Source organism: Haliaeetus leucocephalus, unplaced genomic scaffold (assembly GCF_000737465.1).
Source record: "Haliaeetus leucocephalus isolate CR32 unplaced genomic scaffold, Haliaeetus_leucocephalus-4.0 Scaffold473, whole genome shotgun sequence".
Lineage (NCBI taxonomy): Eukaryota > Metazoa > Chordata > Aves > Accipitriformes > Accipitridae > Haliaeetus > Haliaeetus leucocephalus.
The window spans coordinates 7,283,959-7,308,341 of NW_010972909.1; the positions used below are offsets into that span (position 1 = coordinate 7,283,959).

The following is a 24,383-nucleotide window of genomic DNA, read 5'->3' on the forward strand; positions in this document are numbered from 1 at the left end:
AGCCCAGGAAAGCACAGGAGCTGAGAGTCTTCCTCCCGGCTACAGAACCCACTTTCTGGGGGGTGACAACCAGACACACAGCTTACTGCCTTGGGCTCTGATCCAACTAAGCCCAGGGTAAACAAGCTCTCACTTTTTTTTCTATCTATCTCATCCTCAGCAGCTGCCACACATCCAGATGTTTGTCCCTGCCACATCAGCAGGGGTTGTCAATGTTTCAGACGGAGTCGGAGTACAAAACTTAAGTTTCACAAGACAGAGGTGAAGGATGAAAACAACCTAAGCAATGATGCTACAATATGAAAGAGAAATGGGGGGGAGGTGGGTTTAAATATAAATACACTTCAATGTTTCTGTCAAAAATCTTATTTTAGAGGGCTGACATTAAAGGCAACAATAGTGAGCAATCCCACAGCCCAGGGGTGGGACTCGCAACAGCCACCACTTGTGAGCAGAGCAGGAGGAATTTCGGGCACAGCCAAACCGGACCTCTTCTGTGGGCACACCAGCATTGCCCACCAGGACCCCCAGCCTGAGGGCTTCCACACTGCCAGCTTGATACCGAAAAGCTGGTCAAAAAAACTCTCTAAGACTCATTTTGGAGTTTTAGAAAGCAGGCATTCTTTATTGCAGTGCTGGATGCACGGGGGATAATTCCACCTAGCGTGCATGCCACAGCTTCAGCACAAACAGGTTATATGGAGTAACAATTACATATTAATCAGATTAGTATATATATACATAAAAATTATTGTAACTGATTATCATAGTACTGCCTACATCTGATCATGCGCATTCATTTGAGTCCGAGGGCTGCTTTTATGACCACCAACCCATTTGAGATTCTGTTGGCTGTCCCTGAAGTCCTTGTTCTTGTCCTTGTTCTTTGATCTTGAAGCTTAACGCAATTTCAATCACATGTGGTCAGTTTCAACATTGTTCTCATCTAGTGTACAGGAACATCTAGTCATAAGAGCAAAGAACTGCAAAACTTATGAGTAACTACCTCTACTAGTTAATTGCTTGGCTATACTTTTGTCTATTGTTGCAATCATAGTGTTAGTATAAGATTTCTAATAATTATTTACCAAATCTCACTTTTACAGTCATCTAGCAGCAAACCAGTTTCCACGGCTGGTACAAAATATTAAGAACATCAAAATATTTAGACATACCATACAGAATGTATGGAAATATGCTATCAAGATCACCGTTGCTTCTGAATTTAATACAACTGTGGAAAATACAGTAATACCACACATATGGATGAGATGTTGCAGGATAAATAGGCAGAATATGTAAATCGTAGGTTATAACCTCCTGTTTTAGAAACTAAGACTGAAGTATCAGAAGATGCCTTTTTAAAAGTCCTGTTAGTTATCTAACCCCACTTGTTTGCATAAGTGGCTAAAGATTTTTTTTTTAACACCCCAGAACTGTCTCAGCCTATTTTACTTGTCTAAATGTTACTCCTGCTGAGAGAGAAATAAGCAAGTCCTACTGCCTTCTCATGGCATCACAGTCAAGGTATCTGGGCATAAGGGCAATAAGGAATGGTTGTTTAGAGAGGGGAACAGGGGCTTGGAGTGTGGCCTGCATGCTCCTGGGAAAGGACTCCTTAAACTACCCAGACCTAAAAAATTCTTGAGCTCAACTGGGTTTTAGCACTTTTAATGAATTCCAGTTTTGGAGATGGAATTAACTTTTTATTCTGAAACTTGTTTTACAGTAGATGAGGCAAGGCCCACAGCTAGCTAAAAATCAAGTATTTTAAAAAAAGACTTCCACAGCAATAGCTATTCTAAATAGATATATTTAAACCGCTTGGTCCGTGAGAGTATAAATGTTTCTTGCCTTCCCAATCATTCAGACCTGACAAAGGAATCCTCTAAAATGCTGGCCAAAGGCTAGAAATCATGATTTAAGTAGTTTTCAGCGTAAATGAAATTAAAAGTGAATCCTTGTAAACAGATGCCATTTGCTGAAAAACTTACAATAGTTCATTGCATAACTTGTGAGTGTTAAAAGGCTGCTAGCTGTAAGGTGGCAGTGCTACAAAGATGTACAGTCCAGGGAAACGGTGCGGGCAGTTGAGAGGATTTGTTTCTGTTGAATAGCCGTAGTTGCAGGTTTGCTGCTGAGCCTCAAGGTTGGTAATGGAGGGGGGAGGGACAGATTAGCTTAAGGGTGGAAGATGTGGTTTGTGCTCTTTACGAGAAAGAAAGCAGCAGAGAGAGCAAGAATCTAGCCCCTGTCCACCCTGTGTTGCAGACCTGGTTTTGCTGCTTGAAAGCCTGTTTAGTCAAATGCAGCCGCTGTACTATATATACTGTATATGTTTTAGTACTTCTCCAGATAGCTGTAATTAAAATGCTGGCGGAGCAGAATGAGTGCACTTTCTTCTTCCCCTGCCTTAGTCTTCATCCCCCACACTTGTTCTTTGATGGCCGAGCAATGCTACTCTTCTTGTCTTTGTATCAGGGGCAGACTTTGCGTATCTGCTGGTCCTGCTCTGTCTGCCTCCACCACGGATGAAATGTCAGAGCTCCCGACAGAAAGCTTGTCACCTGGCCAAGGGACAGGGCATCCATTTGCAGCTGGCACCTCTCCTCCTCTGCTGGCACAGGTTTGTGCTCTCAGGCAGGGCACAGCCATGGCAGCTGACTAGAGGGAGGCAGGTATCCTTTCTGCTACCTGTGCCATGAGCTCACGGAGCCTCATGTCCTGCTAGTTTGCGACTTGAATTTAGAGGCTGACGCCTGATAAGAAACAAGATAATGCTGCAGTCTTTCCCACAGTGGAGAGGAGGTTTTGTCACTTATTCCTACGAGTCTTTTCACGAACCCTGCATTAGCTGTGCATCTTTGTGCACTTCACCCTTTTCAATTCAGACAAATCTGATAAGGAGTTAAAAAATTATGAGGAAGCCAGTGACCCTATAAGCCCTATTTTCCTTTAGGCTGAAATACAGCAACAGCAGATCATTTCAGGCAGAACCGGAAATGGAACTCAGGTCTTCATTCACCCCAATTTCATCTACTTTGCATTTCAGAAAAATAACTGACTCTCAGTCCTTAACTCTGTAATAGCTGCTCCTGCCATTACGCTGGCATCATGACTGTAAGGCAGCTTTTAGCTGGTGACTCACCAAAAACAAGTATTTGTCATGTACCCCCTTATAATCTGGGATGGCCCAGCTCAGGAACAAATTGCCTGTTATTTTTTAGGCTGCATGTGCAGGGCCTGTGCAGTAGGTGTCTGCAGCTGTCTGAAGGCACTGTATGGATATCCTGTATTTAGAGCTTGCTGGTGACGCTATGAGGGAAAAAACCACACATAGGATCATACAGTTGAAGATGGAATTACAATGCCTGTGTGCGCTCTAGCTTCACGTTGGGCTGGCAAGTTTTCTCTCATTTCTTAAAATTTTGTGCCTGTATTTCATAATTCAACAATGCTGTATGTCATTAATACTTTCACTCCTTCAATTTAAAGTATTATCCTTTTAAAAATGAATATTTAAATAAAACAGACTTTTCCTTACCACACAGCAAAACTGAGGAAAATGGGGAGGTGGGGTTGTTGCAGAAGAAAGGCTAATACTTTCTCTTTCCAGTCCCATCTTCTTGTGCTTATGAAAAGTCTTTCCTGATCAAGCAACATCCCCAGAGAGCAAGACGTGTTCTCTACCTGACCCGCTACTTTGTGCTGAAACTGTCTTCCCTGCAAGGAGAATCGAGAATAAAATACAGGTAGCGACATGGAGACAAGAAAGAACTGAACAATTGCAGAGGGTTAAGATGAACAGGCTGCGTGTGCCGTTACTTTCTTGCTTTCCGATGCAGTAGTGGCACTGTTTTTGTCCAGAAAAGGAAGACCATCCCAGCAAAGGAAATTCCCATTCACAGTTTCCTATGTCAGCATTGAGTTGCTTTGGGATCTCACTGTATGAGCACAAAAGGAGAGTGAAGCAGCTGGCAGCAGTCAGCTCTGAGGAACAGAACTCCTTGGGGAAGGGGTGGCTTCTTTCCAGGCACGAAAGAAAAGTGGGATAATAGGCTGCAGTTATTTGACTTGTCTTTTTTGACAGAGATGCAGCTGGTTGCTACTTTTGTGTTGCTAATTGGTATTGCTGAAGGGTGATGGGAGGAAGCAGAGACAATATGCTCAGGAAAGTGTTATCTATATTCTGCTGTCAGTTTAAACGCCTAAGGAAATACGTATCACAGTCCCATATTAGGAGGGTACTGATGTGCCTTTACAACTTGCAGTGCCCCGGAGAAGTTTGACGATACCCATTTTACGGATACGAAATTAAAGTCAGCTTTAGAAATCTCCAGCAGCTGAGAACTGTGTCCGATGGTACAAGCCCCGTGCTGGCGATGCTTCGGTAGCCGTAGGTGGTGACTACATCTATAGTAAACTCTATAAATACGGTATGGATGCTGTAATGATTAATACCACAGAATCGCAGAACCGTTGTGGTCGGCAGGTGCCCCCGGAGATCACCTAGTCAGCCGAGGCCGCTGTATCCCACATTTCCCTCTGTCTGCGACAAGGCAGCCCCTTCGCTGGTCCCCGGAGCCAGATAACACGGGATGACAAAATAAGGACGTTCAGGAGCAGCAAAAAGCGCCAAGTTCGCTCCGGCTCGCTGACGAGGAGGATGGAGAGCGGCGCGAACGCATCTTTTCCAACCGCCCGAGGCGCAGCCGGAGCCCGGCTGCCGGGAACTCCCGGACGCCGCTCGCCTTCACGCACCGTTCGTTCTTCCACTCCCGCCTCTCCACACGTTTTGCGGGGGGGTGTGTGAGGCAAACGTCCTGCCAGGAGCGGGGCTCTTCTTCTTTCGGAGCAGCCCCAGACTCCTCCGAGGCAGCTACCCAAGATGATTTTTCTGTTTTAGAGGAAACCCTCTGCGAGGGACTGAAGCGGTTAATGTCTCAAACATTGCGGTGGGGCGGGTTCAGCTCAAGGACCGGCTCCGCATAACGAGGAACTCTGCCTGGCGAGGCAGCCCAGGTGAAAAGCGGCCGATCCGCGCCCACCAGCGGCAGGAGGGGGAGGCCGCGCCGGAGGCCGCGCAGCTCCCCGCTCCGATGTGCTGTTGGGGTACACCGCGCAGGACAGCTCACCCTGCGTGGCGAAAGATCTCGGCCTAATCTAATACCTAATCTGCCTAATGAGTTCGAGTGCCCGCCCGAAGGCGGGGCGAGGGTGATAAAATGGCGCCAACTAACGGGCCGCGTGCGTCCGCCCGCCGGAAGCGGAGCCCTCGGCTGACTGAACCAGCGCCGGACCCGCGGCGGTGAAATCTCTCTCGGCCTTGTTCTCTCCTTCCTTTCCCGTAATCCCTACACCCCATCCCTTTAGTCATAAACCGTTGAAGAGCGGGCCCAGCCGCCCCTGGGCTGCTCTCTGAGGAGGAGTCTGCTCTGAACGTTGTGACTGAACGGGAGGGCTCGCCTTATTGTCTGCCCTAAACTGATTCCCAAATAAACAAGGCCTGTAGCATATGTTTGCTGATGTAGGCTTAGCTTGTTACACAGTTCACTGACATAGTTTCAAGCCAATTTTTGTGGTGAGCATGCCAATTCTTGTTGTGAGCGAATAGAAGTTGAGGTTTGTGAGTTAAAGGATCCCTGGTGTCGTTTCACCTTAGTCCTCACCTGGGAGTTGGCAAATGTGAGTCATTGTCCTGAGAAATAAGGACATGGCACTCTCTCCTCCGGGATCCACCTGAGACTCCTCCCAGGCATCTCCCAGAGTCTTTTGACCTCTGCTTTACATACCTAAGATCTCAGGTAGCAGCCCCAGACTCCTCCAAGGAAGCTACCCTTGAGGTTTTTTCTTTTTTGGAGGAAGCTCTTTCCTCCAGGGTCCACCTGAGGCTCCCCGGAGGCATCTCCCAGAGTCTTTTGGCCTTTTCTTATAGGGACCTCAGATCCCAGGTAGCAGCCCCAGACTCTTCCAAGGAAGCTACCCAAGACGATTTTTCTCCTTTGCAGGAAGCTCTCTCCTCTGGGATCGACCCAAGACTCCTCCCATGTGTCTTCCAGAGTCTTTTGACCTCTGCTTTTGAGACTGGAGATCCCAGCTACCTGCCCCAGACTCCTGCAAGTAAGTTAGTCAAGATTTTTTTTTCTCCTTCAAATAAATCTCTCAACTCCAGCAGCCCCCTGAGACTCCTCCCAGGCATCTCCCAGTCTTTTGAGCTCTGCTTTTGGTACCAAAGATCTTGTGTAGCAGTCCCAGACTCCTCCAAGGAAGCTACCCTGGAGGTTTTTTCTTTTTGGAGGAAGCTTTCTCCTCCAGGATTGATCCAAGTCTCCTTCCAGGCATCTCCCAAAGTCTTTGACCTATGCTTTTGGGACCAGAGATCCCAGGTAGCAGCCCCAGACTCCTCCAAGGAAGTTACTTGAGATATTTTATTCTCCTTTAGAAAAATCTCTCAACTGCAGGAGCCACCTGAGACTCTTCTCAGCATCTCCCAGTGGTGTAGATGTTCCAATCTAATAGTCCATGCTGCTGGTGCTTGGTAAAAAGAAAAGGTATTAGTCATTGTTCTTGGATCTACTCAACTGGTTGGTAGAAATGTTGCATACATCAGTTTATAAAGCACTCAGAATCGTTTTGGGGGCCCAGCTGCTGGGTATTACATAAAACCCATGACAGAGGCTTCTGAGAAGATGCTGTCTTTGCTTAACACCATTGCCATTTGTGGCTGCAAGCCTGGCTTAGGGAAACCTGAGTAGAATGCAACCTTTGTGGAGTGCCAGTCTGAAACAAAATCTCAGTCCTGTGAATTATGCTAACTGGCTGACATCTTTCTGGTGTTGCTGTCAGAGAGCCTTTAACATGACCCAGCTTGTTTGGTGTCTTGCTTTCAAGCCGTTTTGTTTTCCTGTGTCTGAGGCACTTGGGCATTGCCAAAACTGTATTAAACTGTCCCGAGCAACTGGATACCAAAAGAGGGTAAAGCAATGTTTAGTTTAAAACTGCTTGAGGACCAAAATACTGTTATTACATGGCACAGACATCAGTAACTCTTTAGGAGGGTGTTTTTATTTTTAATTAGTGGTTAAGGACTGAACTTGGCTAACGGGTAGGTTGTAGTGGTAAAACTGCTGGTACACCTAGCAGGGCTTAGTCATGAAGCTCAGCGAACTGCAGTGACCTCTGGTGGCACTGCTTTGGGTAGGAGAGAAAGCATTTTACAGTTTGCCTGTTTGAGTGCTGTGTGTTGCAGCAGGAAGAACAGGACCCTTTGTCTGTGCTGTGGTCTCTCCTATGTCCAATGTGAGACCTGTTCCTCACTGCTGCTTTTGGACTGAGCCGTGTTCTGCTGCTCTGGGTGAGCTTGTCAGCTCTGGAGCTCCTGGTGGGCTCTGGTCACAAGGAAAACATTCTCTTCCTCTGTCGGATCTCCTTAAGTAGGCCCTAATATATTTTTTTAACTTTCTTTAATTTTTAGGGGACTAGGTTAGCACACTCCTGCTCCTAACCCTGAAGTGAGGTGTATGTTTTGGCTTGTAGTGTCTAGGCAGCAGGCTGGGTTAAGACCCCCAAAATCATCCCTCAGCACTGCAGATCTTGTAGCTATTGCTCATCCAGGACATAGTCCTTCCCATTTCCCTAACAAGTGCTGTGCTTTTCTTTGTAATAGCAAAGGAAATAAGTGAGGCTTAAAGGATTTCTTTTGTCCCCTCTGTATCTGTCTTTTACTCCAACCTGGAACATGTGCAAAAATGGCCTTCGCAAACCCTTCCTCTTGTAAGTTTTCACCAACACTTCTCATGCCGGTGAGGCTCTTCAGCTTTCATTCTGTCCTTGCCTAGAGCTGTTGTGTACCTGAAAAGGCTGCTGAAAACCTGGAAGCCCTTCCTGAGAGATCAATATGCCCCATCTTAAAATATACATCTTTCACTAAGCCTTTGAGTTTTTCATCTCTCTTCCTTAAGAACTGGCAACAGTGTGCTATAGGTTTGCACGTGATCTTCACAGTGGTACTTGTGGTGGTCTTTGTTATAACTTTGGTTTCTGGTCAGTTTATCAAGTGAATAGTCAGAATAGGAAGCGTTGAGCTTCCAGTAAGTAAATATCCTACAGAAGATACATATTGTGTTAGGTCAGTGTGTTCTAACTTGGTGGCTGAGATGCCTTGATACATCCCTGCCTACTTATTTGAATTTTGTCAATATTCATCTGGTTAGGTTGTCCCCTCCCACATCTTTGATTAGTAGGCTTTAGTGTTTCAGTTTTCTTTGGAAACAATAGTCCCAATAACAATTTTGTTTGTTCAAGCACATGCTTGTTGTTTATGATTTTTTTTTTTATATCAGACCTTGTCTGCTAGCATGTAGCTATAGGCAGACAGCTGTCTCCTGTTTGAGTATGCAAGGCTTTATTCTTTCATGCGTACTGGTGGAAGACAAATTCAAAACAGAGCAATAAATTAGCTCATTTTGGGGGTGAGAGGGTGTGGCAGGAAAAAATGGTTGTGTACAACTTACCTCCTGGCTTCAGAACTGGGTTTTCACAAGTTTGCCTTGTCAGAAAAGCACCTATTGCAATTTTTCCACATTATCCTTAGTGCCTTCTGGTTAACAACAGGTTATCTGATGTGTTAAAAATGAGCTGGATTCATTTTCTTTATCCTGAATGCTCTGGGAAAAAAAAAAAGCCATATGCAGGAAGCAAAAAAGAAGCACAGAGAGAGTATATCGTAGGAGGCAGCTGCTGTTTGCCTAGCCAGTAGTTTAATGAATTGCATATGATGATTCATTTAAAAAATTGTTTACTATGTTCCTGAGCATAGTACTGGAAAACCAAAGGCACTGATTGCCGAGCATCCATTAGTGTGTTGAATAGTTTGAGCTTCCAACAACCGAATTTTCGAAAATGTATCTTAATCCTTTTCACTGCTGAAATAGCCATCCTCAAACATATTTCTTAAGGTATTTTTGGTAATGAGAACATTGTAGGGAAATTATTCATTCTGCCATTCTTTAAAAAAGGTAAAACTTCGACTTAGGGAAAGGGACTGCAGTTGGAGTTCTGCTTGTTTCCCTTGTGCCACTTCTCTAGCTTGTGTCTGTCATTTTGCCAGCATGTACTTTTTCCAAGAGTGGAATTACAAAACATTTCCCTCCAGACTGAGCAGTTGCTTAAGGTTTTCTTCTAGATGTCAGGCGAGTTTTTTCTGAACTTGGGAAATAATGATGTTGTTCTCTGATACAAAGGTGTGGCCACACTGGCTCCCAACAGGCATGCTGCTGCATCAGAACATGTCTGGGGAAGGGAGGTGGTTGCAGGCAGCAGGAACATCAGTACCTTTTCTCATACAGTCACTGAAATAGAATCTGTTTTATTTTGCAGCACATTTTAATATGTGGGAGCTAAACAACGTTGTTTAAATTAGTCCACTCTACTGTCATCAGTATGAAATTCAACTGCATTGCAAATGAAGGAAGTGGGATGGGCAAAAGGTGAGGCTGAATGCAACCTACACCTCTACCAGGTATGTGCATGTGATGCTGAACAGCTGTGTACTGCCCATGGTTCTTGCAGCACACCTGGGTGTTCTGGAAGGGTAGGTTTAGCAAGAGGTCCTCTGTTGACATTTTACAGAATCTTCTGCTCTTTAAACAGTAACAGCAGGCGTTTCTTCATTGGTGCTGGTTTGTGGATATGCGCAGGAGACTATAGATTTTTCAAGGACAATAATGAGATGGTTTTGTTTGCACATCCAAGTTAAATGGAATCCCTCTGAGACAATGCCTTCTGTGGCAATTGTGCAGACAGCTGGCAGCTTTTGGACACCCACAGCTGAATGGTGTTCCCGCTGCACCTTGTTGCTTTTTCTCCTTTTTTGGTCTCTGCAGTGTGTAGCTTGATGCTGCTTCCAGAACTTAAGTGTTACCAACAGTATGATGCTGAAAAGTCTGGTAAAGAAGTTGTTTAATGTTAGAACTTAATCCTCTACCACATTCCTTCACTTCCAGCTTAGGATTTCTTTTGCTCTCCTGTCTCATCTTCCCACTGTCACTGTATACAACCTGCCATACTATGACCAGTATTCTGTTAGCCCATTTAACCCCCTGTCATCATGAGATACCCCAGATACTCAGACATCCATTATCTCCAGAAAGAACAAGTGCATGTTCTATGCTTAAGTAGGAGACTTAGAGGTTTTTTTTTTAATCAGCAAAAGTGCTTTTAAAGCTAAATGTTTACAAACTAAAACTGAAAACTTCCTAAGCTAATGTAAGTCTTATTTTGGGTATCTACAAAGGGATCCTAGTAAATATAATTCTGCATGAAAACAGTGCTATTAGTTCTGTATTTTAACATAATCTTCTAATCCAATGTGTGTGTTTAAAAAGTCAAAGCTATTTAAAGCTTTTAGTTGTACAAAACAGCCCAATTTACTTGCAAGCTGCCCTGCAGTTTTACCTCGGTTGAATAGCTGCTACATGTATTTATGACTTAGCTTGACATTCATTACCTGTCTTTAAACACAGAATTTATGATACTGGAAACAAGATTCTTTTCTGGAAAATCATGGGGAAGTGGAGAAAACATTACACCATCAGCTTATGAATGTAATCCACTGACATTCTCATTTACACATCACAGAGAAAGGAACCCAGAGCTTGAACCAAGTCAGTGACGTTTTTTAATCTTCAAGAAAAACCCTCAGCTGTCAGATCCTATCTGTACCAATATATGTTTTGATCCAAAAATCAAAGCCCAGGGGACTGCTTTTTATTTATTCTTACTGCTCCTCTGTATCGGTAAACAGTTCCAGTGGTTTGTTTTCAAAGATGAATAACTGCCTGTGTGGAAGTGATTGTTAGTTTTCCAAGAGAAAATTAAGACTTTACAGAGAATTTTTTTCTTTTGCTATATAGCAACATGAGTAAAACACTAGAAATGGGCCTGACTGCCTTAAAGTATAAAAATAAACTGAGTAGATAGCATAATCATGTCTTTTTTTCCCCTACATGTTACTAACAAGGCTCACTTGAGATTCAGTACCTTGCTTTAATCATGGAGACATCCATATTTTCAGTCAACTTTATTGATAAAATAAGTTTACTGTACAGTACACAATTCTAGCCATAAATTCTTTTCAAGCTATCTGCATTACAAAAATAACAGGTATGCAATGAAAAATAGTCACTCCACACACTGTGAAGGTTCTTTAAAATCCTAAAGTGGTCAGGTCAGGGGAATGACAGGGGAGACGTATCAAACGTGAAGACGAGGAGTAGATAAATTAAGTCACATTTTTTAATTTACAAAAATAAACACTAATCAAGCATTATTTCATAATAGAGCAACCTTAAAGAACTGCCACAGACTAACAACCCTTCAGATTGTATTTGAAAGACAAACCAGCAAGTCAGCCATGAAACTGCATTCAGCATTAAATGGATATAAATGCCTCTGATATCAGTCAATGGCTGAAAAGACAATTCTAAAAAGAATAACTTAATCAGCTGAACCCAAAATTTCTCCTAAGTTTGCAACAACAAAACACTCCATTAAAAAAAGGTGTTGCTTCTGATAAGTCACCAGCTTGCAAGCTACTGTAGAAATGCAAAATCTAAATTATAGAAGCATTGGCAAGGTTTTGCAGATAATAATAGCAGACAACTTTGTGCTTGAGCTAAAATGTTCCCCCCAAAATTCCCCCCAGGTGTTTAGCAAGTTTGGAAATGGTTAAAACTTTTTTTTTTCCCATACACATGAATGTCCTCAATTTATTCTTAAGCCTAGAAATAAGCTAAGATGCTCTGGAAAGAGATGTAGCAGTTTCTCCATTTATAAAAAATGCTGTGAAAATTTGATTTATCTGTCCTTTCAACTGCATTTCCTAGCATATGTATTAGTTAATTGAAAACTAGCATTTATTGTTTCTGCTAAACACTCCTTTCCTACCACTTCACTTTTTTCTCTTAAAAGCACTACAGGAAGGGGGGCAGCAACAGAACAAAAACACTGAGCTCCCTATAAGTTAGTTCACTGGTCACTGAAAGGTCACCCTTAGACCTGTGGTGTATTTACCTTGAGCCCAGGGAAGCTGTACTGAGTCAAAGGAAGTTGTATTTAAAACTGACGCACTTAGAAGTGCTTGATGCTTAATTCTTTTTGCATTGTTATAACTGAAAATCAACTTTAATTAATGTAGATTTCAGAAGAGGACTTCAACTCATTTTGCTAGGTGAGTTATTAAACAGCCAAAATACTCAACTGTGGGTGGCATTTGTAAATCTACAATTTTCTGTGGTTGAAAGCTTTCACTCTGCTTCTCTTGAGTATGCTTTCCAAGTAAAGAATACGTTCACATGCCAGACAAAAAGTGATGATACACATCTATACTAGGAATGTTCTTGCTGCCTTGACCAAAAAGTGGTAATGTGACAAACAAAAAACAAATATGAATTATTTCAGCACCTCTTTACTACAAGGCTGTCTTGTGTAGCGCTTGTATCCGCATATGATAGAAGTTGCACTTTGATCTAGGAAAGTCAATTCCTCTTCACTTCTGCAAGTATTTCAGGATTAAAGCAAGCAGTCTGTTTCTCAGTATAGTATATTGAAACTTTTCCTAGTGCAAACGTAACATGTACCTGAAACTAATCTAAGACCTTCCTGATGACTAATACTTCAGAAAGAAAAATGAAGAGTATTGATTGCAGGCATGCAGGCTGCCAACTTTGCCATAGAGCTTCTCCCTCCTTCCCCTGACTACCTTTGTGCTCCTGCTGTTTGGGTGCCTTCAAATTGCCATTTCCCAGTTAGGAAGTCTGGGCAGGCAATTGCAGAAGAAATAGATGGGACTAAATGTGGCTTGTTACCTATAGAGAACTGAGCCTGGTTTCCTCTCATAAAAGTAAAAGCTAAGGCAGAATTATACTATGCTACCTGTGTTCTAGAAAGCAATAAAGTGGGAGCAGCTCTTTTCATGTTTTGAAAATATGATTAAGTATACCTATTTTAAAGAATCTTGTTCAATTTAAAAAAAAATAAATATTGAACAATTGCAAAAGCATTGCTTACGTTTAAACAATTGGTCTTATATTTGAACAGGATACCCCATGGCTAAGTAACAGAAACCCTTAAGTTTTATGCTGCCTGTGTACCCTTTCCATTAAACGGGTTTGTTGCAAAATGAGAATTTATTAAAAACTTACTAAAAGGAAAAAATGTAATGTGGATCATGCACAAAGCATATTCATAAGCTACTACTTTTTAGCCAGAGATCAGACTTTAAATCTTACCTTTATTATATAATAGGTGCACTGAAACTTTGTGTGAGCACTAACATATAAATTATGTTGAAATCTTGTCTTTTATCTGTAAAATGACTTCATATAAAAATAATTCCCAATTCAGTAAGTGCATTAATCCATTTCCTACTGAAGTTAGATCTATGGCAATTAATCTGTCACTAAGGTTTTTGTAGAATACCAATTTTAATGTATTTTACACAGTATAAAAGCCACTCAATTGGAGTTTAAGATGCATTAGCTTGCTGGTGCCCTATTCAGTAACAAGTGCTTGACAAGTGACCCCTGATACTCCATTTGTAAAGTGTGCAATTGAAGCTTGTTGACTTCCACAGTCTTTAGCTTTTCCTCAGGCTCAAATCACTGCTTGTTACTAATCCTGATAGAGATGTGCTCTCTGATGCATCTTCTTTCTTGAGGTTCAGAAATGATTCTCTAGTTATTTGAAGAATTTCTCTCAAGCCTTTGTTTTCTTGCTGTAACCAGAGAAAGAAAAAGGCATTTAATAGACTCCAGAAAGAAGTCAAGATAACTACATAACCTCCCCTCTACTCCAAACATACACATAATAATTAAAATACTGATTTGCAGTCAGGTAGTGCTGTCTTACCTTCTAAAACTAAGGACATTAAGTTTCTCAACCTCTTGCTGTCTTGAATGGGTATTAAGCATAAAAAAAAAAGCTCAAAACACCAAGATGGGTAAGAAAAAGGTAATTAAGTTCAAATGTTGCATTTCAAGAAATATCTCCTGTTCTTTCCACACACCCATCCCATAATGAACTGCTTTGCTAGCACTTAATCAAAAAGCAGTAGTGTTGATCCTCCAATGCTAAGCAACTGAGAATCTCCCCAAAGGCACAAAATTATTATTAAAAAATTAATAATAATATTTAAAAGCCAAAGGTGTGGGTATTATTATTTGTATCCTAGCGTCTTATTCATTAGGATGAATCTGTATTATCTTCTAGCTTTTTTTCTACACAGACTTAAAAAAGAGAATGCTTAAGCCAGTATGTAAATACAAATTGCTGATTTCTGGTGATGAAGTATCACCTACGCAAGACTTGACAGTAAGCTACCTTGGGGAAAACAGTACTTGCAGTCCTCCCAATAAGGAAAGTGTAATAAAATAGCAGTGTGAGTGACTGGTGCACTAACTCGCAAGAGATACAGTAACTCCATGTAAGTAATTGTGGTAACATTTCCTTCCTTGCTATTTGTGCCATTGATGTTTTGGTTTCATACTTACCTCAAGCTGAATGATACGTTCCTGCTCTTTACAGCCATGCTTTTCATCAAGTTCAATAGCTTTTCTCATTACTGCTGCCATTTCTGTAATTTGGTCCACATGCACTTGCAGCTCCTGAGACACAAAAATAAAATAGTAACAGCTTTAGTAATATATCTTCTGCGTTACTAAAAATAAGCAAAGCATTAAATGTGCATTTTGACTGCTGTGCCACTTAATAAAAATGTGAACATAGGCCTCTATTTGAGAAAACAAGTTCTCTGTAACTTTATAGCATGAGTAGTCACTGTGGTCCTGTTACTTAAATAAATCTGGTTTGCCACACAGCGATTCCTTTTATTAGAATTTTATATATGCTTAAATGAGTACATCTTCCAAACAGCTATAAGTCAGCCACATACTTGCTCTGACAAGGCCTTCTTGTGTTGCAAGAACTGATTTATATGATTTTGGATATGCAGAAAGACTAAACTCATCTAAGAACAGCAGGGTATGTGACATTCTTTCCATTTGTTTGAAACTTGATCTCAAGTCCAGTACAGCCTATGGGTAGGCATTTATCTCTTAAAAAGACCAGGTGAAGTGGTCATCCTTACTATGTCATATATTAGGAAACTTGGATCTGTCCTTTGTTCTTTTTTAGGTACTTTTTTAAGAATCTTTTTTAGATTCTTTTTTAGTAGGGTACTTTCCTATTAGAAATAACTACAACATCTCACTGAAAGATTCAAGAAGGAGGAAAAAAAGAGCAGTAGTTTGGTTTGCTCTTTTCCTGTTCCGCTACCAGGAGTGGGATGATAGGAGCCATTAACATAGGCGTAACAGCCTTTGTAAGGAAGCTAGATTTTAGACAATCTTCACTGTTTGGAAGGAAGTGATCTCTCACCTGGACCTTGCTGGTTCAGCTGATGGTTTATTTTCTTACTGGCCAACCTACCAGCAGGAAATGCTTAAAGGGTCATTACTGCTTTTCCCCTGCAGATCTAGATAAAGAGCCTATGCCTTTGGCATTCATTGCTGTTCAGCTAAGCCAAATATTTTAATGGTATTTCCAGAAGCTTTTATTTTTCATTGTTTCTTCCTCAAGCTGTATTCCAACTCTACTATCATGCCAGCCTATCCATGTCTGACCTGACCTTTGGACAAAATTCACAACAGTTACTAACTAATACTGGGAAAAGCAGAACAGTAGGACTGAAATGAAGAACAGCATAGACTAAAGTTAAATCCCACCTTTAAATTATGAGTTTGACTGGAGGTCCATACATCTAGCAGATAATCAGCTTGCCTTTAAACTACTGGAAATGATTAAACTAACATAAAGAACTGCCTCACTTGGAATCATAAATTTTATCTGACCAAACCAAATATACTTTACTAAAATGAACATCAGCCCTTTCCATCCTTTCCTCTCTGCTATTCCAATTGTGAAAGCTATAGTTTAGCTGTTTACTCCTTAAATACCCACTCACAGCAGTAGGGGAGGATGGGGGTAGAACTTGCTCTGTAAATCTTTATTTTCTTCTCAGTTTCCAGTGAAGGGGATTACATGAAACATTTTTTCAACAAAAACCTAAATTTAGCTTGAAAGGAAGCTGTGATCAGTGATAAAAGAATGAGTTGGCAAGGATGTACCCTTGAGAAAGACTGGGAAGGAGTTAGTGGTTTTTAGATATACTGCTGTCATCCCTACTTCCTATTTTGCCAGCTTAGTTGGGCTCTTGATCAGTATGATTTAGGGCCTGTTCCAAGGTCACTAATGTTACATCAGATGCTAACACGAAACTGTAAGGTTCTAATCTGGAAGGCAGATGTGTAAAACTTAGGTACTGTAACACCAAAGAATGCAGTGCAAGTGTTTCTTTACAAAGATACCCTCAAATATCTATGAACACTCTTTGTATCTCTCTCCTTTTTGTTTGCCATACATTGTTTTTCTTCTTCTCTTTGGAGAAAAAAACCAAAGCCACACATGTTTTTAGGCCTTGTTTCAGCTGAGCAAATTCAAACAGCACACTTCGATCAGGGTCATTACTACCAAGACACACTTTTCTCTTGCATACAACACTGCTAAAAGAAATTGTTTTTCTATTTAAAGGAGGTGCTTGTTGATCTGTAGAATTCAATGATTTTTTTTTTAACAATCTTTTGTAAATAGGCACTGAAGCTAATAGCTGGCGCTTGAGAAAACAGTGATTACTGGTAACAGCGAGATTAATTGCTTAGGTGTGATGGATTTTTTAGTTAACAAGAAAGAAGTATTTAAAAACTGCTTCAAGATTGTTCAATCTTACTGAATGTGAAGGCTGATCAGAAGAATAAATAATGAAATTCCAGAAATCGTAAGTGTTAGGTTAAAGGTGATAAATCTTCTTAATCAGCCATTCTTGTGGGATCAAATTTAACCAAAATGTTGAAGCCTAAATCTCCTGTTTAAATAATATTGTTTGATATTCTTCTTCCTCCCCCCCCCCCCCAAGTTTTTAATCCATGGAAGTGTTCCTAAATGAAATTTCAAAGTTCATTTCAGGACTGATATAATTTTACCTCTTATTTTGGTACTCCTGAGGCTGTAAGATATGTTATACTATATTGCTAAGTAACTTCTTTTGAAAAGGATATATACCTGTCATTTTTTAGGAGTTTATGTTAAAGTTGTTCTAATCTAGTATATTTTTTCATAACAATTTAAGTGGTCCCATTGATTTCAACAGCACTAATTACATATACGTGATTTTGTAAGGAGATAAGAAAGCATCAAATTCTTAAACTTTGTTTTCCCAGCATGCAGATCCTAACTCTGCTTTGCAGACTCAGTTTGTTGAGGTCAAAGATTATTAAACAGTTAGAACTAATGTTTGTGTACACAGTTACACTGCTCTCTGATGATTAAGTTTCATTTACAATGTAATGCAAGACTTTGTTAGAAAGCTCCTGTTTAGATCTTAGCGACCTAGAATAATGAGTTTTCCTGAAAATACCTTGAAAAAGCATAAACTATACATTAATGCTACAAAAACATATTAATCTTATATGAAGCTGCTGAATACTCATATATACCTCACTCATGATAGTTTACAAAAGTGATGCTTAATGGCACTTTGCTTTTCTAGTTTTCAAAAGCCGTAAGATGAAGCATGCCTAATACCAGCAACTTTCACCACCCTTCAAGCATCTCAGGCTGCCCTGGATTCTACTTAGCAATCTTGATCAGCACTGAAACAAGAACCAAGGGTTGAAGCAGGAAAGAGGAGAAGTGTATGTTCAGTTATTCAATATTCAAAAGGGCTTTTAAAATACTTTTTAAAAATTTATGATATTTAGGAGAAAAAATATTTGAATATTGAATTTAAAAAGCTTACTCCTCCTACTGTCCCCAGTAAGCACAGGTTTACTAATTATTTGTTGGAGTCACAAGTATCGGTTAAAGCCAGTCTAAATGTCTGAATATTACTGAGATCTGTGGGCATCTGGAAGTATAATAGGGCAGTTGCCTTAAAGACCGAAGCAAAACAAAAGTAACTTAAGTAGATACAGTAATGAAATGCTACTTGTTAAAAGCTTAAATAAATGAGCAGCTAGTAAGGTTGACTTACTCTACTGATCAAGTTTCCTGTTCGTGTTTCATGGACTGGATTATAAAAATTAGGACTTTTTAGTACAATGATATAAAAACTGAGACAAAGTAAGCTTTGAACTGATCCACTACAAACTAACTTAAGTGTTAACTAAAAAAACAAAGGCAAAAACCCAATTATTACCTTGGAATGTTGCTCTTTTAACTTCATTATTATACTTGGATCATCCTTTTTGCTCGCCATAAGCAACCTAAACATCTGTTCTCTGTACTTGCTCATTATGAGTTCCAAAGCAGACTGATGTTCTTCAAGAGATGTGCGTAGTTCTACCAACATAATTTTAAATTCAGTTAAAGTTTAACAAAAAAGAACTGAAACAAAATGCAAAAGTACTTCAGCTTGAGAAAACCAAAATAAGCCCCTAATTGAGTGTCCCCTCTCCTTGCACCATAAAATCTATGTAGGCTCTGCAAATGTCTTCACTGGTGATTGCCCTGGGAAAATTCTTGTTCAGAAACAGAAGGTCTTTTGTTAATATGCCTTCATATTCAGTCCCTTTAGCTGATATAAGCCATCTTGAATGTAGCTTAGGAGCTTTACTCTAGCCGCTATAAGCAACATTGTACAAAAGCTAGAAAGAAGTTTACAGATCTGTTTTAATCTGCAGCTTGGTAAAATAAGAGTTAAAAAATGCTTGCGTTCAAAATATACTAAGCCAAAGGACAAATAACTCCTGAGGTAAGACAAGATTCATACAAATTGAGATCATTGAATCCTTTGTTGAATGTAACTGTTAGAATACCTAAAGTATTCCAGGAAGAACAGTATATTCCTAGTGTACAGAATTCCAGAATTAATTATAATACTGCACTTACATTACAACTTGTCCTGACTGCTCCTAAATTAGTTATTTTTAGCAGTGGGAAAACACATTTCCAAATAGATACCTATATTGCAGAGTTCTATTTATCCCCTCACTTGTGCTGAACATTAGATAGGGACTGAAAAAGTTAATTTTCCACAACTCTCTGCTTTTGTTAATCATAGCTGCAGTGGTTGGACATTAGGACTCTTTATTAGATTGCATTATGATCAGTTAAACTGACAAATTGAGATTAGAAGAAAAAATTTCTTCTACAACAATTTTTGGAGAATAGGTCAATGTTAAAAGTCTCACTGATTCCAGTGGTGCAAGCTGGAACTTGAAAAGGATAGAATATTTACATTTTACCTTTATTTTCCTGTTGCAATTCCCTAATCTGTCTGTTTTCTTGTTGGATACCCATCACTAATGTAGACCGAGGGCGATGTCTTGCTACTTCATTGAGCTCTTGAATTTCTTCTTGGTACTAGTTAGGGAAAAAAACCACCCAAACAACCACAACACATTTGAGTAACTGAAGGCAAGCATTACTTGGCAAGTCACAAAGGACCAGTTCTACTGTCAGTCAAAGTCTGTAACCAGCAAGATAACGCTTGTTTTTAAACAATAATATCAAACAAACAAAAACACTTCTGAAGGTGTTGCTAAGATACTGCCCTTTAGACACACAAAAGTATCACCTTTGTTTTTAAACAAGCTTCATACCTCAAATGTGTGTAGTGGGCATTATTTAACCTTCAATTAATGCAGGTCAAATTCACCATCAAGTAATTTAAAACTGATATACATATGGTAAAGAAAAGCCATGAGGTTATTAACCTCTAGGTGTTTACTGTGGCTACCCAATACCTTAAACCACAAGATTGTATGGGTACAATTCACATAGACCTGAATGAATGGATCCTGACCCTCAACAAATGGGTAAATTTAATACTCTTGATTTGAAGTTATGAAGCTTCTCCATGGCTAGTTTTACAAGGATGAAGCACACGCAGGGCTTTATTATTTTACAGGCCCATTAGCATGTCCTGTGTTCTATTAAAATGACAGGATGAACTCCCATATGGAAAGTCAGTAGACACCTTTATGTCTTTCCAGAAGTTCTCTAGTGAAAGTCACACTCAATCTAACAACATGCCTTGAATAGCTTAACATCAGAATGGAAATGATGACAAAAAAGGCTAAGAGGCCACTCTGAAACAAAAGGAGACAGTGAAAAGATAAATTATTCTGAACAGAAGAAAGCAGGACAGGGCCTCTGTATGATTAAAGGTGCATGTTGAAATTAATAAAACAAGTAGTATTTCATGGAAGCGCAGAACACAAGACACCACACAATGGTTTGTAAGATACCAACCCTGTTTCTACTAGTGTTCTTCAAATAAATGCTAGTTTTCAATATTTAAGCTAGAGTAACAGTGAAAACTTCTTCGCAGGATCAAACTAAATATGTAAAAAACCCTATTTTTAGATCATAGTCACACCTCTAATGAAAATACTTAGTATGGTATTAAAGGATTAAACAAATAACATACTAATTCTACATTGTACAGTAGCACACAGAAATGATTTTACATGTTTCCAAGTCATTGTTTTAATGGAGTAAACAAAGTTGGAAAACAAACCTGTTTCATTGCTTCAACCCGCTTGTTAAGAGCTGTAGTCTGTTCAATAAGAGCTTCTGCTGCGTTGTCATGTTCCCTTAGTCGTTCCACCAGTGCTTTCGCATCTGCCAAGGCTTTTTCAATTGTGCAACTCATTTCTAAGGATTAGAAATGCATTATTTTCACACCACCACCTGTTTGCTATACAGAGAACAGCTATCTATGTGATACATATGTAATTTTTTTCTTAGTCTAAAGCAGCTGAATACAACCTTTCCCTCAGAAACATCCAGACGTTTTGTTGTCTTTTAGGAGTACAAAAAATTTATATATCTTAAGAATCACCTAAAGTCTGCCTTTCCTTTTCCTCCTTTTTCATTGCTGTTGAGACCATGTATCAGAGCAAGGAAATGAAAGTAAACTTTGTGTTGTGAGGAGAGTATCAATATACTAAGTGCAAAAGGAGGACTATCGAACATACAGAAACTGAGCAGCGCATGTCCTTCTGCAAGTAGCAGAGTAAAAAAAAAATTACATTAACTTGTTCATTTTTCAAGACTACTTTTTTTTTTTTTTTTAATATGCCCTCCTACCAGTCAGATACACTTCAAGATACCTGAGAAGTATAAATCCAGCACAAAAGAGAATGCCAAAGCACTACAGCAGGCTGGAAGATTTTGATGAATTAAATCAGCAGAGAAGGAACAGCTCAAACTTACAGAGTAAATTACTCAGGGAAAATTCAGAAAACTAAAGGCTTGTGTTTTCTTCATGTCTATAAATGAACACAAACATCACTGCATGGAATGAACTCTAAAATTTTCAACAGGATAAAGACAGTAACTTAGCTAAGAAAAAGAACCGACTGCATAGTTAAAATACCAGCCTTCTAATTGCAGTAGTTGTTAGCAGAAACTACCTATTGCTAGAATTGCTAAACTTGCAAAATGCTTGTACATGCTAGCACTTCCGAAATACTGGCCTTTACATTGACTTTTTTCATACTCATGCTTGATAGATTAAGTTTCAAGACCAAGATTTTCAGCCTAAGTTTTTATTTTCTTAAAAGAACCCTTCCACTTTTTCTACTGAAAAGGAAGTCTACTTAAACTCCTTGAACAGTTCTTCAGCAATCAGACAGCAACGATAGAGGTTTAGTAGTTATAGGCCCTACTGATATAAGGCTTAGTATTTGTTTCAGTAAACTTTCTAAGGTACTGAAAGAATCAACTAAATCTATTTCTTAGCCAGGCCGTTTGCTAAAGGAGAGATTTTTGTAAGCCTAAAAGGTCAGTGAGCCTTTCCTGAGCTACAGGAAAAAAGTTTGCTCCAAGTTGATTTTCTGACTTTCTTAGGCACCTTTACAAATCATAGCCTAGGATCTTTAACCCAAGCTTAAAGAAATCTTCACGTTTTCCTCAACTGACCTTTCCTCACTGTCCCAGGTAAGCAGTAGAAGTAACAATATTTCAAACACCAGAAATTCCACCACTCCCCTCAAAAGATTTACAAACATAGCAGGAATCTCCTGCCTGCATGCATTAAGATAGGGAAAAACTAAGCAAGACAGCAGCAGAGTTTGGAACGTTCTCTCTGAAGAGCTCTTGTGCGCCCAGAACCATCCTGCAAGGTCTAACCTCTCAAAAGCATTTTGGTTTGGCAATTTCATTAGCTGCTCCCTCTGCTCTGATGAGCACATGTAATACAAAAGCATTTAGTTTACTTTTTCTGTGTAGGAGGGTCTTGCAGGCACCCTACCGTCACAGAAAGGTTGCGACTTGTCTACTGATGAAGGAGCTTCAGAAAGTGAGCTTCCTGTATGCACAGAGCACAACTGTTTTAACCTGTGTTTTCTGTGATTCATGTGTTACCGAAAGCATCAGCATTTTGGCACGTACAAGTTTCCTATAGACATTCATAATGTTAATTCCTTCCTGTTTATCAACTAAAGTTTTCATTTTAATTTCTATATGATGTACATATGTATTTAAGGTATCAAGTTCTTCAGCAGGCTGGTGTGTTATCACAGGTAGTTAATTTATTCACTCTGGTTTAGCAGTTTGAGCTCATTTCAATATTACATAGAAGGGAATCATACTGCATTGTTTAAGGATCTGCTTTTCTTGCTCCTCATTTCTCCTTCCAATTCTGGTCTCAGAGTCTTACTGGACTACAGAAATACCACAGACAAAAGATGACCTTCCACACTAGCTGGCTAAACTGCTACAGAAATTGATTTAGTCAGGTCTGTATTTAATGAGAATCTGAAGAGCAGTCTTTAATTTAATTCATGGGTCATGAATTCTCTAGCCAGTATAAACAAAGCCTCTCAGGCCTCTGCATGAGCTTGGAACACATTTGGCATTCAGACTACAATGCAGTTAACACCTCTGATAATTTGTATGCATCAATATAAATTTTTAAACACAGTACATATTCACCCTCCCATGCACTTTCTCATTTTGACAGAACCCAACCACACAAGATAAAAAAAACCCCTGTCTATAGCAAAGCCACCAGCATTCTTTTTCACGGCGAATGAGTTGGGGAGACACGTGTGTGCCTTGTGTGGAATTTAGCTGCATAAATTCAGCAGTGACTATCCACCCTCACAGTGCAGCAGCTTCAGCAGGCCAGAGGCCATCTCCTGTTTTCAGGCAGGATTTGTACCTCAAAAAGGAGAATCATTATTTGTGCCATGGTAATTCACAGTGGCTGCAAATCTTGACTAGGATTCCTTTGGGCAAGACACTGGCCCTAATCCTTGGAATTTGAAATTCTCTCTAGTTGCTCATCTGGCTGCCTATGAAAAACAAAACTTTTGTCTTGTCCTAAAATAGATGTAAATCCATGAGTTAACCTGGACATTTAGGGGGAAAAAAACCCCAACCAACCAATTAATCAAATATATTTGACTCAAATAAATTCTTACTATGTATTAATTTTTCTATGAGTGTGAGGACTACAGTAGCTAAACTTCATGACTCTGGAACTCTACCCTACAAGGGATGCCCAGCTGCAAATGTATTTGTTCGTCTGCAGTCTCACCGACAGGGTCGACAGGTAGCAATGGCAACAACTCGCAGTACTGCTACTACATACTCATTTCCTGTCACTTCCTGCTATTTACTAATTGCTTTCATTATCGAATTTGGCTGCCTTTAAAAAACCACCAAGACCAAAGAATAAAGATCTTTGCGCAACTACAGCCTTCCTCTAGTCTTCTGTCTCTTTCTTTTATACCCTTACCGAAAACTACCTTTTCCCGCAGCTTAATGCTTCGGTTTCCCCCCTCCCCACAGTTACCCGTTTTGCAACGCTGAACCCCGCCGCAGTTCCTGGCAGTTTTCGGCTGGTTGCAGACGCCCACCAGCACTCTCCCCGTGAGAGGGGAGTCCCGCAGGCTGAGCAGCCGCCGCCAACACGAACAACGAGCCTCCCGCGGGGAACGGGCCCAGCCCGTAAACGGTGCCACCCCCGCGGCCCGGTTACGCACCGAGCAGAGCTGCGGTTTCCCCCTCCTCCTCCCTCGCACCTCTCGTGACGCCACGGCCCAGGGGCTCCCCGCGCGCCCCGACGCGAGTCCGTCGGGCTCCCAACCGCCCGGCGGCAACGGCACCTGCACCCCCCCGCCCCGCCGGCGAACGCCCCTTCCCCGCCTCCCGCCACTCACTCATGACCGGCGGCTCCGGCAGCGCCCGGCGCCGGGGGTGAAGCCCCGACCGGCCCGCCCCGCTGTCAAATGGCGGCGGGCCGCAGGGCGAAGCGG

General features: G+C 40.6%; 1 protein-coding gene across 3 annotated transcripts; it reads right to left on the bottom strand.

Moving 5' to 3' along the window:
- Positions 1 to 11,067: 11,067 nt before the first annotated feature.
- FGFR1OP2 (FGFR1 oncogene partner 2) lies at positions 11,068 to 24,377 on the bottom strand. Of its 3 annotated transcripts, XM_010575413.1 has the most exons (7): positions 24,288 to 24,371; positions 23,285 to 23,417; positions 20,636 to 20,772; positions 19,359 to 19,476; positions 18,311 to 18,453; positions 14,550 to 14,663; positions 11,068 to 13,774 (listed from the first exon to the last, which is right to left on the bottom strand). In XM_010575413.1, exons 3-7 carry the CDS (start codon positions 20,768 to 20,770, stop codon positions 13,637 to 13,639), a joined length of 648 nt encoding a protein of 215 aa, XP_010573715.1. In that variant the 5' UTR covers positions 20,771 to 20,772; positions 23,285 to 23,417; positions 24,288 to 24,371; the 3' UTR covers positions 11,068 to 13,636. The 3 variants fall into 3 exon arrangements, with proteins under 3 accessions (XP_010573715.1, XP_010573712.1, XP_010573714.1); XM_010575410.1 differs by lacking the exon at positions 23,285 to 23,417 and having other exon boundaries at positions 24,288 to 24,377; XM_010575412.1 differs by lacking the exons at positions 23,285 to 23,417; positions 24,288 to 24,371 and adding an exon at positions 24,111 to 24,246.
- Positions 24,378 to 24,383: the final 6 nt, after the last annotated feature.